General features: G+C 46.2%; 1 protein-coding gene across 5 annotated transcripts in view; it reads right to left on the bottom strand.

Moving 5' to 3' along the window:
- LOC149974660 (phosphatidylinositol 4-kinase type 2-beta-like) overlaps positions 1–16,869 on the bottom strand; it is a 21,130-nt gene extending 4,261 nt beyond the window's left edge. Inside the window, exons 1-7 of one of the 5 annotated variants that reach the window (XM_090209865.1) lie at positions 16,307–16,869; positions 13,708–13,859; positions 11,274–11,354; positions 10,256–10,375; positions 6,304–6,435; positions 4,917–5,070; positions 771–832 (exon numbers count right to left, since the gene is read on the bottom strand). In XM_090209865.1, the coding sequence (XP_090065991.1) occupies positions 771–832; positions 4,917–5,070; positions 6,304–6,435; positions 10,256–10,375; positions 11,274–11,354; positions 13,708–13,859; positions 16,307–16,664 (1,059 nt within the window). In that variant the 5' untranslated portion in view covers positions 16,665–16,869. Of the gene's footprint in view, positions 1–770; positions 833–4,916; positions 5,071–6,303; positions 6,436–6,988; positions 7,111–10,044; positions 10,102–10,255; positions 10,376–11,273; positions 11,355–13,707; positions 13,860–16,306 lie in introns of those variants that run through there. The other 4 variants (XM_090209868.1, XR_016488721.1, XM_090209866.1 and 1 more) reach the window with 4 other exon arrangements.
- Positions 16,870–18,093: the final 1,224 nt, after the last annotated feature.

The raw sequence follows: 18,093 nt of genomic DNA, 5'->3' as shown, positions 1-18,093 counted from the left end.
ACTGAATGGTAACTAGTCCTCTGAGACAGTCCTATATCATACTGAATGGTAACTAGTCCTCTGAGCCTGTCTGATATCATACTGAATGGTAACTAGTCCTCTGAGACAGTCTGATATCATACTGAATGGTAACTAGTCCTCTGAGACAGTCCTATATCATACTGAATGGTAACTAGTCCTCTGAGACAGTCTGATATCATACTGAATGGTAACTAGTCCTCTGAGACAGTCTGATATCATACTGAATGGTAACTTGTCCTTTGAGACAGTCTGATATCATACTGAATGGTAACTAGTCCCCTGAGCCTGTCTGATATCATACTGAATGGTAACTAGTCCTCTGAGACAGTCTGATATCATACTGAATGGTAACTAGTCCTCTGAGACAGTCCTATATCATACTGAATGGTAACTAGTCCTCTGAGACCGTCTGATATCATACTGAATGGTAACTAGTCCTCTGAGACAGTCTGATATCATACTGTAGAGTGTTAAATGGTAACTAGTCCTCTGAGACAGTCTGATATCATACTGAATGGTAACTAGTCCTTTGAGACAGTCTGATATCATACTGAATGGTAACTAGTCCTCTGAGACAGTCTGATATCATACTGTAGAGTGCTGAATGGTAACTAGTCCTCTGAGACAGTATTAAATCATACTGTAGTGTGTTATAAGTATGAGTCATGGTACAGAGTACACAGTCCACGTGTCACTCCTTTCAAAACACACATGATCTATGGACTGCAGTCCACACACACACAGCTCACCTTCTCTCCCTCTCCTTCCCCTGGCTTCTCATACTTGATCAACCAGTTGTCATTCCCTCGGTCTGAAGGAGAGAAAGAGGGAGGGAGAAGGAGAAGAGAGAGAACGGAGAGGAAGGGTGAACGGGTTAGACTCTGCATAGGATGAGAACACAATGTAAAGCTATAGGGAGATGTTCCAGGGAATTAACAGTGTGTCCCTATAAAATCTGTTTTATTTTTGGCCTGATTCCATTCTGTTTTCTCCATTTTGTTTCTACAGTTTTTTTTTCTCTCCAAGTTTTCACTCTCAAAAATCACACTTTAATACTTAAAACTACAACAGGAGACAATTTTTTTGTTGTCTAGGGGAAAACATTTTATATAAGAAAGTTTTATTTTCGGGTTGTAGATGCCCTGTAATTCAGATGCAGATGCCCTGTAATTCAGATGCCCTGTAAATCAGATGTAGACGCCCTGTAATTCAGATGTAGATGCCCTGTAATTCAGATGCAGATGCCCTGTAATTCAGATGTAGATGCCCTGTAATTCAGATGACCTGTAATTCAGATGCCCTGTAATTCAGATGTAGATGCCCTGTAATTCAGATGTAGATGCACTGTAATTCAGATGCAGATGCCCTGTAATTCAGATGCCCTGTAATTCAGATGCCCTGTAAATCAGATGTAGACGCCCTGTAATTCAGATGCAGATGCCCTGTAATTGAGATGTAGATGCCCTGTAATTCAGATGCCCTGTAATTCAGATGCCCTGTAATTCAGATGCCCTGTAAATCAGATGTAGACGCCCTGTAATTCAGATGCAGAAGCCCTGTAATTCAGATGTAGATGCCCTGCAATTCAGATGCCCTGTCATTCAGATGCAGATGCCCTGTAATTGAGATGTAGATGCCCTGTAATTCAGATGCCCTGTAATTCAGATGCCCTGTAATGCAGATGCCCTGTAAATCAGATGTAAACGCCCTGTAATTCAGATGCAGAAGCCCTGTAATTCAGATGTAGATGCCCTGTAATTCAGATGCCCTGTAAATCAGATGTAGACGCCCTGTAATTCAGATGTAGATGCCCTGTAAATCAGATGCAGATGCCCTGTAATTGAGATGTAGATGCCCTGTAATTCAGATGCCCTGTAATTCAGATGCCCTGTAATTCAGATGCCCTGTAAATCAGATGTAGACGCCCTGTAATTCAGATGCAGAAGCCCTGTAATTCAGATGTAGATGCCCTGTAATTCAGATGCCCTGTAATTCAGATGCCCTGTAATTCAGATGTAGACGCCCTGTAATTCAGATGCAGATGCCCTGTAATTCAGATGTAGATGCCCTGTAATTCAGATGCCCTGTAAATCAGATGTAGACGCCCTGTAATTCAGATGTAGATGCCTTGAAATTCAGATGCAGATGCCCTGTAATTCAGATGCCCTGTAAATCAGATGTAGACGCCCTGTAATTCAGATGTAGATGCCCTGTAATTCAGATGCAGATGCCCTGTAATTCAGATGTAGATGCCCTGTAATTCAGATGACCTGTAATTCAGATGCCCTGTAATTCAGATGTAGATGCCCTGTAATTCAGATGTAGATGCACTGTAATTCAGATGCAGATGCCCTGTAATTCAGATGTAGATGCCCTGTAATTCAGATGCCCTGTAATTCAGATGCCCTGTAAATCAGATGTAGACGCCCTGTAATTCAGATGCCCTGTAATTCAGATGTAGACGCCCTGTAATTCAGATGCAGATGCCCTGTAATTCAGATGTAGATGCCCTGTAATTCAGATGCCCTGTAAATCAGATGTAGACGCCCTGTAATTCAGATGTAGATGCCTTGAAATTCAGATGCAGATGCCCTGTAATTCAGATGCCCTGTAATTCAGATGTAGATGCCCTGTAATTCAGATGCCCTGTAATTCAGATGTAGATGCCCTGTAATTCAGATGCCCTGTAATTCAGATGTAGATGCCCTGTAATTCAGATGCCCTGTAATTCAGATGCCCTGTAATTCAGATGCCCTGTAATTCAGACGTCCTGTAATTCAGATGTCGACGCCCTGTAATTCAGATGTAGACGCCCTGTAATTCAGATGTAGACGCCCTGTAATTCAGATGTATATGCCCTGTAATTCAGATGTATATGCCCTGTAATTCAGATGTAGATGCCCTGTAATTCAGATGCCCTGTAATTCAGATGTAGATGCCCTGTAATTCAGATGCCCTGTAATTCAGATGTAGATGCCCTGTAATTCAGACGCCCTGTAATTCAGATGTAGACGCCCTGTAATTCAGACGCCCTGTAATTCAGACGTAGACGCCCTGTAATTCTGACGCCCTGTAATTCAGACGTAGACGCCCTGTAATTCAGACGCCCTGTAATTCAGACGTAGACGCCCTGTAATTCAGACGTCCTGTAATTCAGACGTAGACGCCCTGTAATTCAGACGCCCTGTAATTCAGACGTAGACGCCCTGTAATTCAGACGCCCTGTAATTCAGACGTAGACGCCCTGTAATTCAGATGCCCTGTAATTCAGATGCCCTGTAATTCAGATGCCCTGTAATTCAGATGCCCTGTAATTCAGATGTAGACACCCTGTAATTCAGATGCCCTGTAATTCAGATGTAGATGCCCTGTAATTCAGATGCCCTGTAATTCAGATGTAGATGCCCTGTAATTCAGATGTAGACGCCCTGTAATTCAGATGTAGATGCCCTGTAATTCAGATGTAGATGCCCTGTAATTCAGATGCCCTGTAATTCAGATGTAGATGCCCTGTAATTCAGATGTAGACGCCCTGTAATTCAGATGTAGATGCCCTGTAATTCAGATGTAGACGCCCTGTAATTCAGATGTAGATGCCCTGTAATTCAGATGTAGATGCCCTGTAATTCAGATGCCCTGTAATTCAGATGTAGATGCCCTGTAATTCAGATGTAGACGCCCTGTAATTCAGATGTAGATGCCCTGTAATTCAGATGTAGACGCCCTGTAATTCAGATGTAGACGCCCTGTAATTCAGATGTAGACGCCCTGTAATTCAGATGCCCTGTAATTCAGATGTAGATGCCCTGTAATTCAGATGCCCTGTAATTCAGATGTAGATGCCCTGTAATTCAGATGTAGACGCCCTGTAATTCAGATGTAGATGCCCTGTAATTCAGATGTAGACGCCATGTAATTCAGATGTGGACGCCCTGTAATTCAGATGCCCTGTAATTCAGATGTAGATGCCCTGTAATTCAGATGCCCTGTAATTCAGATGTAGATGCCCTGTAATTCAGATGCCCTGTAATTCAGATGTAGATGCCCTGTAATTCAGATGCCCTGTAATTCAGACGTCCTGTAATTCAGACATAGACGCCCTGTAATTCAGACGCCCTGTAATTCAGACGTAGACGCCCTGTAATTCAGACGCCCTGTAATTCAGACGCCCAGTAATTCAGATGCGTGATCTGCGGTTGTGAGGCCGTTTGGACATACTGCCAAATAAATTTTTAAAAAACGACGTTGGAGGTCGGCTTATGGTAGAGAAATGAACATTCAATTCTCTGGCAACAGCTCTGGTGGACATTCCCTGCAGTCAGCATGTCAATTACACTCTCCCTCTAAACCTGAAACATCTGTGGCGTTGTGTTGTGTGACAAAACTGCACATTTTAAAGTGGGCTTTTAGTCCCCCCCCCCAGCACAAGGTGCTCCTGTGTAATAATTATGCTGTTTAATCAGCTTCTTGATATGCCACACCTGTCAGGTGAACGGATTATCTCGACAAAGGAGAAATGTTCACTAACAGGGATGTCAAAAAAAAAATTTACACTAAATTTGAGAGAAATAATCTTTATAGAACATTTCTAGAAATGTTTCTATTTCAGCTCATGAAACATTGGACCAACATTTAACATGTTGTGTTTATATTTTTTAGTGTATTTGATATCCTACTGAGTTCAATACATTATTGAAATCCGTTCTCCGTATCGCAGATTTTACAGCCCCCCCCCCCCCCCATGTGTGCAAGCTGTGTGTGAACCGTGCACTGTGTGTATGTGGTGTGTGTGTACCGTGCACTGTGAAAGGAAGTCACCAGGAAAAGTCTAAACACTACAGATACTGCTTCGTGTGAGCGCACGCACACACACACACACACACACACACACACACCTGTGTTTCTGATGACGTAGTCCAGAATGACGAGCCTCTCAAACTGAGACTGGAGCTGTTTCCTGATGTTCTCTGGGAGAGGCTCCGCCTCAAAACGTCTCAACCAATAGTCAGCCTCATGGTACCCTTCCACGAACAGCTGGAACGAACCAAGCTGACACACCCACAGACAGAAAGATGCAAAAACACACGCACACACACACACGCACACACACCCACAGACAGAAAGATGCAAAAACACTCACACACACACAAACACACAAAGACACACACACACACACACAGGTCAGGACACCTTGGGGGGTTAAGACATAGGGTTAGGGGTCAGGGGTTAGGACACCTTGGTGGGTTTAGACATAGGGTTAGGGGTCAGGGGTTAGGACACCTTGGTGGGTTTAGACATAGGGTTAGGGGTCAGGGGTTAGGACACCTTGGTGGGTTTAGACAGGGTTAGGGGTCAGGGGTTAGGACACCTTGGTGGGTTTAGACAGGGTTAGGGGTCAGGGGTTAGGACACCTTGGTGGGTTTAGACATAGGGTTAGGGGTCAGGAATAAGACTGGTAGGGTCAGTGGTTAGGGGTCAGGGTAACTTGGGGGGCTAAGAGATAGGGTCAGGGGTCAGGGTACCTTGGGGGGCTAAGATATAGGGTCAGGGGTCAGAGTACCTTGGGGGGCTAAGACGTAGGGTCAGGGTACCTTGGGGGGTTAAGACATAGGGTCAGGGGTCAGGGTACCTTGGGGGGCTAAGACGTAGGGTCAGGGGTCAGGGTACCTTGGGGGGCTAAGATATAGGGTCAGGGGTCAGAGTACCTTGGGGGGCTAAGACGTAGGGTCAGGGTACCTTGGGGGGTTAAGACATAGGGTCAGGGGTCAGGGTACCTTGGGGGGCTAAGACGTAGGGTCAGGGTACCTTGGGGGGTTAAGACATAGGGTCAGGGGTCAGGGTACCTTGGGGGGTTAAGACATAGGGTCAGGGGTCAGGGTACCTTGGGGGGTTAAGACATAGGGTCAAGGGTCAGGGTACCTTGGGGGGTTAAGACATAGGGTCAGGGGTCAGGGTACCTTGGGGGGTTAAGACATAGGGTCAAGGGTCAGGGTACCTTGGGGGGCTAAGACATAGGGTCAGGGTACCTTGGGGGGCTAAGACATAGGGTCAGGGTACCTTGGGGGGCTAAGACATAGGGTCAGGGTACCTTGGGGGGCTAAGACATAGGGTCAGGGTACCTTGGGGGGCTAAGAGATAGGGTCAGGGTACCTTGGGGGGCTAAGACATAGGGTCAGGAATAAGACTGGTAGGGTCAGGGGTCAGGGGTCAGGGTACCTTGGGGGGCTAAGACATAGGGTCAGGAATAAGACTGGTAGGGTCAGGGGTCAGGGGTCAGGGTACCTTGGGGGGCAGTCCCACTCTGTGGAAGTGTCGTCCTACTTTGGGAACCATCTCCAGGGCGTATTTCTTCCCTCTGGACTTCGCCCTGTCGATAGTGTTGTAGTGAAATGTCTCACTGACTAGATACACAGCCTGGAAGACACACAGCCTGTTATTATCACTGACTAGATACACAGCCTGTTATCATCACTGACTAGACACACAGCCTGTTATTATCACTGACTAGATACACAGCCTGGAAGACACACAGCCTGTTATTACTTCGCCCTGTCGATAGTGTTGTAGTGAAATGTCTCACTGACTAGATACACAGCCTGGAAGACACACAGCCTGTTATTACTTCGCCCTGTCGATAGTGTTGTAGTGAAATGTCTCACTGACTAGATACACAGCCTGGAAGACATACAGCCTGTTATTACTTCGCCCTGTCGATAGTGTTGTAGTGAAATGTCTCACTGACTAGATACACAGCCTGGAAGACACACAGCCTGTTATTACTTCGCACTGTCGATAGTGTTGTAGTGAAATGTCTCACTGACTAGATACACAGCCTGGAAGACACACAGCCTGTTATTATCACTGACTAGACACACAGCCTGTTATTATCACTGACTAGATACACAGCCTGTTATTATCACTGAATAGACACACAGCCTGGAAGACACACAGCCTGTTATTATCACTGACTAGATACACAGCCTGGAAGACACACAGCCTGTTATTATCACTGACTAGATACACAGCCTGTTATTACTTCGCCCTGTCGATAGTGTTGTAGTGAAATGTCTCACTGACTAGATACACAGCCTGGAAGACACACAGCCTGTTATTATCACTGACTAGACACACAGCCTGTTATTATCACTGACTAGATACACAGCCTGTTATTATCACTGACTAGACACACAGCCTGGAAGACACACAGCCTGTTATTATCACTGACTAGATACACAGCCTGGAAGACACACAGCCTGTTATTATCACTGACTAGATACACAGCCTGTTATTATCACTGACTAGATACACAGCCTGTTATTATCACTGACTAGATACACAGCCTGGAAGACACACAGCCTGTTATTATCACTGACTAGATACACAGCCTGTTATTATCACTGACTAGATACACAGCCTGTTATTATCACTGACTAGACACACAGCCTGTTATTATCACTGACTAGATACACAGCCTGTTATTATCACTGACTAGATACACAGCCTGTTATTATCACTGACTAGATACACAGCCTGTTATTATCACTGACTAGATACACAGCCTGGAAGACACACAGCCTGTTATTATCACTGACTAGATACACAGCCTGTTATTATCACTGACTAGACACACAGCCTGTTATTATCACTGACTAGATACACAGCCTGTTATTATCACTGACTAGATACACAGCCTGTTATTATCACTGACTAGACACACAGCCTGTTATTATCACTGACTAGACACACAGCCTGTTATTATCACTGACTAGACACACAGCCTGTTATTATCACTGACTAGACACACAGCCTGTTATTATCACTGACTAGATACACAGCCTGTTATTATCACTGACTAGATACACAGCCTGTTATTATCACTGACTAGACACACAGCCTGTTATTATCACTGACTAGACACACAGCCTGTTATTATCACCGACTAGACACACAGCCTGTTATTATCACTGACTAGACACACAGCCTGGAAGACACACAGCCTGGAAGACACACAGCCTGTTATTATCACTGACTAGATACACAGCCTGTTATTATCACTGACTAGACACACAGCCTGTTATTATCACTGACTAGACACACAGCCTGTTATTATCACTGACTAGACACACAGCCTGTTATTATCACAGCCTGTTATTATCACTGACTAGACACACAGCCTGTTATTATTACTGACTAGACACACAGCCTGTTATTATCACTGACTAGATACACAGCCTGTTATTATCACTGACTAGATACACAGCCTGTTATTATCACTGACTAGACACACAGCCTGGAAGACACACAGCCTGTTATTATCACTGACTAGATACACAGCCTGTTATTATCACTGACTAGACACACAGCCTGTTATTATCACTGACTAGACACACAGCCTGTTATTATCACCGACTAGACACACAGCCTGGAAGACACACAGCCTGTTATTATCACTGACTAGACACACAGCCTGTTATTATCACTGACTAGACACACAGCCTGTTATTATCACTGACTAGACACACAGCCTGTTATTATCACTGACTAGACACACAGCCTGTTATTATCACTGACTAGACACACAGCCTGGAAGACACACAGCCTGTTATTATCACTGACTAGATACACAGCCTGTTATTATCACTGACTAGACACACAGCCTGTTATTATCACTGACTAGACACACAGCCTGTTATCATCACTGACTAGACACACAGCCTGTTATTATCACTGACTAGACACACAGCCTGTTATTATCACCGACTAGACACACAGCCTGGAAGACACACAGCCTGTTATTATCACTGACTAGACACACAGCCTGTTATTATCACTGACTAGACACACAGCCTGTTATTATCACTGACTAGACACACAGCCTGTTATTATCACTGACTAGACACACAGCCTGTTATTATCACTGACTAGACACACAGCCTGGAAGACACACAGCCTGTTATTATCACTGACTAGATACACAGCCTGGAAGACACACAGCCTGTTATTATCACTGACTAGATACACAGCCTGTTATTATCACTGACTAGACACACAGCCTGTTATTATCACTGACTAGACACACAGCCTGTTATTATCACTGACTAGACACACAGCCTGTTATTATCACTGACTAGATACACAGCCTGTTATTATCACTGACTAGACACACAGCCTGTTATTATCACTGACTAGATACACAGCCTGTTATTATCACTGACTAGATACACAGCCTGGAAGACACACAGCCTGGAAGACACACAGCCTGTTATTATCACTGACTAGACACACAGCCTGTTATTATCACTGACTAGATACACAGCCTGTTATTATCACTGACTAGACACACAGCCTGTTATTATCACTGACTAGACACACAGCCTGTTATTATCACTGACTAGACACACAGCCTGGAAGACACACAGCCTGTTATTATCACTGACTAGACACACAGCCTGTTATTATCACTGACTAGACACACAGCCTGTTATTATCACAGCCTGTTATTATCACTGACTAGATACACAGCCTGTTATTATCACTGACTAGACACACAGCCTGTTATTATCACTGACTAGATACACAGCCTGGAAGACACACAGCCTGTTATTATCACTGACTAGACACACAGCCTGTTATTATCACTGACTAGATACACAGCCTGTTATTATCACTGACTAGACACACAGCCTGTTATTATCACTGACTAGACACACAGCCTGTTATTATCACTGATTAGACACACAGCCTGGAAGACACACAGCCTGTTATTATCACTGACTAGACACACAGCCTGTTATTATCACTGACTAGACACACAGCCTGTTATTATCACAGCCTGTTATTATCACTGACTAGATACACAGCCTGTTATTATCACTGACTAGACACACAGCCTGTTATTATCACTGACTAGATACACAGCCTGGAAGACACACAGCCTGTTATTATCACTGACTAGACACACAGCCTGTTATTATCACTGACTAGACACACAGCCTGTTATTATCACTGACTAGATACACAGCCTGTTATTATCACTGACTAGACACACAGCCTGTTATTATCACTGACTAGATACACAGCCTGTTATTATCACTGACTAGACACACAGCCTGTTATCATCACTGACTAGACACACAGCCTGTTATCATCACTGACTAGACACACAGCCTGTTATCATCACTGACTAGATACACTCCTTCCCTTCCCTTCCCCCCCACCCCTCCTCCCACCTCACCTTGGTTTTAGGGACCACCCCCAGTCCTAGCCTGGTATCAACGAGGGAGGCAGCAACCTCTGAGAGATAGCCCTGGTTGGGGATCAGGCAGCCACGGCCAAAACAACATGGACAGCACAGCTACACAGAGAAACAGAGGAGGAGGAGGAGGAGGGGGGGTGGGCAGGGGGAGGACAGAGGGAGGAGGAGGAGAGAGGACAGAGGGAGGAAGGGTAGAGGGTGGGGAGAGTTAAATTAACTGTTAAAATTGATGTAAAAATAGAGAGAGAAATGGAGGAGAGGAAGAGGAGAGGGGATGAGGAGAGCGGAGAGGGGATGAGGAGAGGGGATGAGGAGAGAGGAGAGGGGATGAGGAGAGAGAAAGAGGAGAGGGGAGGAGGAGAGAGGAAGAGGAGAGGGGAGGAGGAGAGAGGAGAGAGGAAGAGGAGGGGAGAGAGAGGGAAATAGGACATAGGGACAGATGAGGAGAGAGGAAGAGGAGAGACACAGAGATAAAGACAGAGATAGAAACAGACCAGAGCATAGTGAGACCTAGGGACAGACGAGGAGAGAGGAAGATGAGAGGGGAAGATGAGAGGGGAAGATGAGAGGGGAGGAGAGGGGGAAATAGGACATAGGGACAGATGAGGAGAGAGGAAGAGGAGAGAGGAAGAGGGAGGGAGAGAGAACAGTAACAGACAGAGATAGAAACAGACCAGAACATAGTGAGACCTAGGGACAGACGAGGAGAGGAAGAGGAGAGAGGAAGAGGAGGGAGGAAGAGGGAGAGACAACAGTAACAGACAGCGATAGAAACAGACCAGAACATAGTGAGACCTAGGGACAGACGAGGAGAGAGACAGAAATAAAGACAGAGATAGTAACAGACCAGAGATCAGTGAAAGAGAGAGATAGTAACAGACCGGAGAACAGTGAAAGAGAGAGAGTAACAGACCAGACAACAGTGAAAGACAGCGATAGTAACAGACTAGAGATCAGTGAAAGACAGAGAGAGTAACAGACCAGACAACAGTGATACCTTGTGAAAGTATTTGGTCCATTTAGGGTTGAGGTGACCGTAAGGCTCTTCAGACTTTGGTTTGAAAACACCGAGAATTTTCTGGATGGGGAAAAAAGGGGAATCAACAGTATTTAATAAAGCCCTGACACCATCAGCAGTTATCACAGAGAGATTTACAGTAACCCGGACCATCAGCAGTTATCACAGAGAGATTTACAGTAACCCGGACCATCAGCAGTTATCACAGAGAGATTTACAGTAACCCGGACCATCAGCAGTTATCACAGAGAGATTTACAGTAACCCGGACCATCAGCAGTTATCACAGAGAGATTTACAGTAACCCGGACCATCAGCAGTTATCACAGAGAGATTTACAGTAACCCGGACCATCAGCAGTTATCACAGAGAGATTTACAGTAACCCGGACCATCAGCAGTTATCACAGAGAGATTTACAGTAACCCGGACCATCAAAAGTTATCACAGAGAGATTTACAGTAACCCGGACCATCAGCAGTTATCACAGAGAGATTTACAGTAACCCGGACTAGACCCTAATGGAAGAGATTTACAGTAACCCAGCCTAGACCCTAATGAAAGAGATTTACAGTAACCCAGACTAGACCCTAATGAAAGAGCTTTACAGTAACCCAGTCTAGACCCTAATGAAAGAGATTTACAGTAACCCAGACTAGACCCTAATGAAAGAGATTTACAGTAACCCAGACTAGACCCTAATGAAAGAGCTTTACAGTAACCCAGCCTAGACCCTAATGGAAGAGCTTTACAGTAACCCGGCCTAGACCCTAATGGAAGAGCTTTACAGTAACCCAGTCTAGACCCTAATGAAAGAGCTTTACAGTAACCCAGCCTAGACCCTAATGAAAGAGCTTTACAGTAACCCAGCCTAGACCCGAATGAAAGAGCTCTACAGTAACCCAGCCTAGACCCTAATGGAAGAGATTAACAGTAACCCAGCCTAGACACGAATGGAAGAGATTTACAGTAACCCGGCCTAGACCCTAATGGAAGAGTTTTACAGTAACCCAGCCTAGACCCTAATGGAAGAGCTTTACAGTAACCCAGCCCGGACCTTAATGGAAGAGATTTACAGTAACCCAGCCTAGACCCTAGACGCGCCAGTCTCTGCTAGGAGTGGGTTCAACTCCAGCAGGTTACCAGACGCGCCAGTCTCTGCTAGGAGTGGGTTCAACTCCAGCAGGTTACCAGACGCGCCAGTCTCTGCTAGGAGTGGGTTCAACTCCAGCAGGTTACCAGACGCGCCAGTCTCTGCTAGGAGTGGGTTCAACTCCAGCAGGTTACCAGACGCGCCAGTCTCTGCTAGGAGTGGGTTCAACTCCAGCAGGTTACCAGACGCACCAGTCTCTGCTAGGAGTGGGTTCAACTCCAGCAGGTTACCAGACGCACCAGTCTCTGCTAGGAGTTGGTTCAACTCCAGCAGGTTACCAGACGCGCCAGTCTCTGCTAGAAGTGGGTTCAACTCCAGCAGGTTACCAGACGCGCCAGTCTCTGCTAGGAGTGGGTTCAACTCCAGCAGGTTACCAGACGCGCCAGTCTCTGCTAGGAGTGGGTTCAACTCCAGCAGGTTACCAGACGCGCCAGTCTCTGCTAGGAGTGGGTTCAACTCCAGCAGGTTACCAGACGCGCCAGTCTCTGCTAGGAGTGGGTTCAACTCCGTTGTTATAGGAACTCCCTGAAGCTGGCTTCCTTCCCATCAACATGTTCATCTACTTTAAATGTTTCTCTCCATCTGTAGGCCTATACTAGAACTCAGCTGTTAGCTGTGAAGCCTACAAGATTAAAATTAACCCATGAAACAATGACTTGTTCACGTAGATAATGCAGAGGTTAAACCACAGTGGCTCAGAAAAACCAGAAGGACTTCCTGGACATAAAGAACAGGAAATGGTTTGTTGTTTAAAAAGGTTAGTGACTGTTAGAACAAAGCCTAGCTAGTAGTGATGAGGGATGACTCTCACCGCCCCCCCCACCTCCCCCTCCATGGTCTTTGAAAAAATACCCCCTCCCCCCATACCTTCCACCTCACCTCCCCCACCCCTATACCTTCCACCCCTCCTCCTCCATACCTTCCACCTCACCTCCCCCACCCCTATACCTTCCAACCCTCCTCCTCCATACCTTCCACCCCTCCTCCTCCACCCCTATACCTTCCACCCCTCCTCCTCCATACCTTCCACCCCTCCTCCTCCATACCTTCCACCTCACCTCCCCCACCCCCCTCCCATATACCTTCTACCCCTCCTCCTCCACACCTTCCTAATCACCTCCCCTATACCTCCCACCCCTCCTCCCCCACCCCCCCTCCCCTATACCTTCCACCCCTCCTCCTCCATACCTTCCACCCCCCCCTATACCTTCCACCCCTCCTCCTCCTCCATACCTTCCACCCCCCACTCCCCCTTTCCTCACCCCTTTGGAGTCTTTAACGAAGTAACTCCCGCTAGAACCCTGAGAGATTCTCTCTGGGAAGACTCCGCCCTCGATGGCCTGCTCCGCCCTCTGAATGATGTCACCAAACTCTGGGTCACCGGGGAAATGGTTAAAGTCTCCACTACTGTTACCTGAATGGAGGAGTGAGAGAGAGAGAGAGAGAGAGATTTTTGAATTGTTTCTCTTTAAAATGGGCCATCGTCATTACATTAAAACAAAATAAACATGTTTCCTATTACAAATGTATATTTTAACATGCCCTCTCCACAGAGATAGACAGAGAGAGAGAGAGTAATGTTTTCTGGACATTTTTTATTGCTTATTTCACTTTTGCTTAATATCTAGGTCACTTGCTTTGGCAATGTTAACATAGGTTTCCCATGGCAATATAAAACCCTTAAAATGAATTGAGAGAGACACAGCGAGAGCGAGAGAGGCTGAGACATGGAGAGAGAAACAGAGAGACACAGCGAGAGCGAGAGAGGCTGAGACATGGAGAGAGAAACAGAGAGACACAGCGAGAGCGAGAGAGGCTGAGACATGGAGAGAGAAACAGAGAGACAGAGAGACACAGCGAGAGCGAGAGAGGCTGAGACATGGAGAGAGAAACAGAGAGACAGAGAGACACAGTGAGCATAGCCTTGCTATTGAGAAAGGCCGTTGTAGGCAGACCTGACTCTCAAGAGAAGACATTTTGTGGGCAGTGTGCACATAGCCCGAGGTAAAAAAAAACTGAGCTGCACTTCCTAACCTCTTGCCAAATCTATGACCATATTAGAGACACATATGTCCCTCGGATTACACAGAACCACAAAGAATTCGAAAACAAACGCAATTTTGATCAACTCCCATATCTAACTGGGTGAAATACCACAGTGTGACATCACAGCAGTAAGATCTGTGACCTGTTGCCACGAGAAAAGGGCAACCAGTGAAGAACAAACACCATTGTAAATACAACCCCATATTTATGTTTATTTATTATTTATGTTGATTTCCCTTTTGTACTTGAATCTAGTCGCACATCATTACAACGCTGTATATATAAACATAATATAACATTTTAAAAATGTCTTTATTATTTTGGAAAGTCTGTATGTGTAATGTTTACAGTTCATTTGTTATTGTTTATTTCACGTTTGTTTATTATCTCTTTCACTTGTTTTGGTTATATATAATGTTATATGTTAACATATGTTTCCCATGACCCCCCCCCCCCCCCCCCCCACACACACACAAAAAGGCCCTTAAATTGCAAGTGAAATTGAATTGAAAGAGAGATCAGTACATGTGTATGTAACTAGCTAAAGCAGCATCTATAGCTGCGGTATCAGTTCAACTCTGCAACATTTGTTTGCTTTGGTTGTGGTTGACTCTGGTGGAGGGTGCCTCCCAAACAGCACCCTATTCCCTACATTGGGCTCGGGTCAAAAGTAGTGCACTATGTAGGGAATAGGGTGTTGTTTTGGGAGGCAGACGCACTGTGAGCTAGGTGCAAAGTCAAGAGAAACATGGCTCCATAGTGGAGGTTAAACACACACACACACACACACAGAGAGAGAGAGGCCCACACACACACACACAGCCACACACACTGTGTAGCTGTCTAAGTAGATGACACTTCCTTTCCCCCATGTAGAAAGCAAAGGAGAACAACTGATGACATCAACAACACAGCTTCATATATCCCCATCAGACAGAGAGAGGAGGAAGAGAGAGCTGGGGGGAGAGAGAGCTGGGGGGAGAGAGAGAGGGAGAGCTGGGGGGAGAGAGAGAGGGAGAGCTGGGGGGAGAGAGAGAGAGAGAACTGGGTAGAGACTCAGGACAACAACACAGCTTCATATATCCCCATCAGACAGCGAGAGGAGGAAGAGAGAGCTGGGGGGAGAGAGAGCTGGGGGGAGAGAGAGAGGGAGAGCTGGGGGGAGAGAGAGAGGGAGAGCTGGGGGGAGAGAGAGAGAGAGAACTGGGTAGAGACTCAGGACAACAACACAAAGTGACCCAACGAAATCATAAGAAAACAAAACGATAATGTGTCAAGTAATTGGAAAGAATTAAAACAAAAAAACGGAGCAAACTAGAATGCTATTTGGCTCTAAACAGAGAGTACACAGCGGCAGAATACCTGTCCACTGTGACTGACCCAAACTTAAGGAAAAGAGAAAGTCCCCCGTAGGCAGACATGGCTCTCAAGAGAAGACAGGCTATGTGCTCACTGCCCACCAAAATGAGGTGGAAACTGAGATGCACTTCCTAACCTCCTGCCAAATGTATGACCATATTAGAGACACATATTTCCCTCAGATTACACAGATCCACAAAGAATCTCCCATATCTACTGGGGTAGCAAGATTTTGGGGAAGTACCAGTGAGCCGTCACAGCAGTAAGATTTGTGACCTGTTGCCACAAGAAAAGGGCAACCAGTGAAGAACAAACACCATTGTAAATACAACCCATATGTATGCTTTGCACTTTAAATAGTTAAAAAAGCACAAAATAGAGAGAGACGCCATGTCTAGCAAGCTACTAACATGAAGGACTTATTGTATTCTCCTCCGGTCACCACCGGCTGTTTACCTGGCGAGGTAAGGTTATCTTTATCCGACGATGAACTCCGTCGGTTCCGCCTCGTCCTCTTCTGCCTCTCGCCCCGAGGTGACGACGTGCCTCCGGATAAACACGGTAACAACAGAGTCTCTTCCCCAGAACCGTCCGTCTCCAATTCGGTAAGAACACTTTCACACGAACCCGAGATCCGAATCGCGACCCCCGGGTTTGTCCCAGACCCGACTGTGTTCCTATCGAACAACGTCGACAGTGGCTCCTGGGACCGAAAGTTGAGATCCGTGGTAGAAGCAGCAGCGGCGGCGGCTACCGGGGCTATGTCATCCGCCACCACCGGATCGGTCTCGTTTGGTTCGCATTCCGACATCATTGTTGATCGCTTATTTATTTTTATTCCAGATCTTACAAATTAAAAAAATTGTTTAATTCAAACGCTACATATTTTCATCGCTCCATTGTTGAAAAAAAATGTTTATTTCTTTGACACCGGCTTGCTCGACTGTTGCTAGTTACTTAGCGGGAGATTATTTCACCCGTTAAATTGTCCACATCAGCCAAAGATCGCTTCCTGTTTCTACAGCGCATGCGCGTTGATACCAACGCAGCCTGACCAGATTTAAAGGGACAGTGTAGCAAATGTCTCTCTGCCTGAGGGGAGGAGGAAGGCGGTGGATGAAGAGAAATGAGAAGGATGGAGGCTGGGGAGACACTGCTAGCTAACTAACTAGGACTCTGGTACATACAGGATGGAGGCTGAGGAGACACTGCTAGCTAACTAGCTAGGACTCTGGTACATACAGAATAGAGGCTGAGGAGACACTGCTAGCTAACTAGCTAGGACTCTGGTACATACAGGATGGAGGCTGGGGAGACACTGCTAGCTAACTAGCTAGGACTCTGGTACATACAGGATGGAGGCTGGGGAGACACTGTTAGCTAACTAGCTAGGACTCTGGTACATACAGGATGGAGGCTGGGGAGACACTGCTAGCTAACTAGCTAGGACTCTGGTACATACAGGATGGAGGCTGGGGAGACACTGCTAGCTAACTAGCTAGGACTCTGGTACATACAGGATGGAGGCTGAGGAGACACTGCTAGCTAGGACTCTGGTACATACAGGATGGAGGCTGAGGAGACACTGCTAGCTAACTAGCTAGGACTCTGGTACATACAGGATGGAGGCTGGGGAGACACTGCTAGCTAACTAGCTAGGACTCTGGTACATACAGAATAGAGGCTGAGGAGACACTGCTAGCTAACTAGCTAGGACTCTGGTACATACAGGATGGAGGCTGAGGAGACACTGCTAGCTAACTAGCTAGGACTCTGGTACATACAGGATGGAGGCTGAGGAGACACTGCTAGCTAACTAGCTAGGACTCTGGTACATACAGGATGGAGGCTGGGGAGACACTGCTAGCTAACTAGCTAGGACTCTAGTACAAACAGGATGGAGGCTGGGGAGACACTGTTAGCTAACTAGCTAGGACTCTGGTACATACAGGATGGAGGCTGGGGAGACACTGCTAGCTAACTAGGACTCTGGTACACACAGGACAGAGGCTGGGGAGACACTGGTAGCTAACTAGGACTCTGGTACAGACAGGACAGGCTGGGGAGATACTGGTAGCTAACTAGGACTCTGGTACATACAGGACAGAGGCTGAGGAGACACTGCTAACTAGCTAGGACTCTGGTACAGACAGGGCAGAGGCTGAGGAGACACTGCTAACTAACTAGGACTCTGGTACATACAGGACAGAGGCTGAGGAGATACTGCTAGCTAACTAGGACTC

The sequence above is a fragment of the Oncorhynchus mykiss genome, chromosome 19, assembly GCF_057628025.1.
Source record: "Oncorhynchus mykiss isolate SJ-2025 chromosome 19, ASM5762802v1, whole genome shotgun sequence".
Taxonomy (NCBI): domain Eukaryota; kingdom Metazoa; phylum Chordata; class Actinopteri; order Salmoniformes; family Salmonidae; genus Oncorhynchus; species Oncorhynchus mykiss.
The sequence above is the reverse complement of the archived record's forward strand: the minus strand, read 5'-3'. Positions and strand labels throughout refer to the sequence as shown.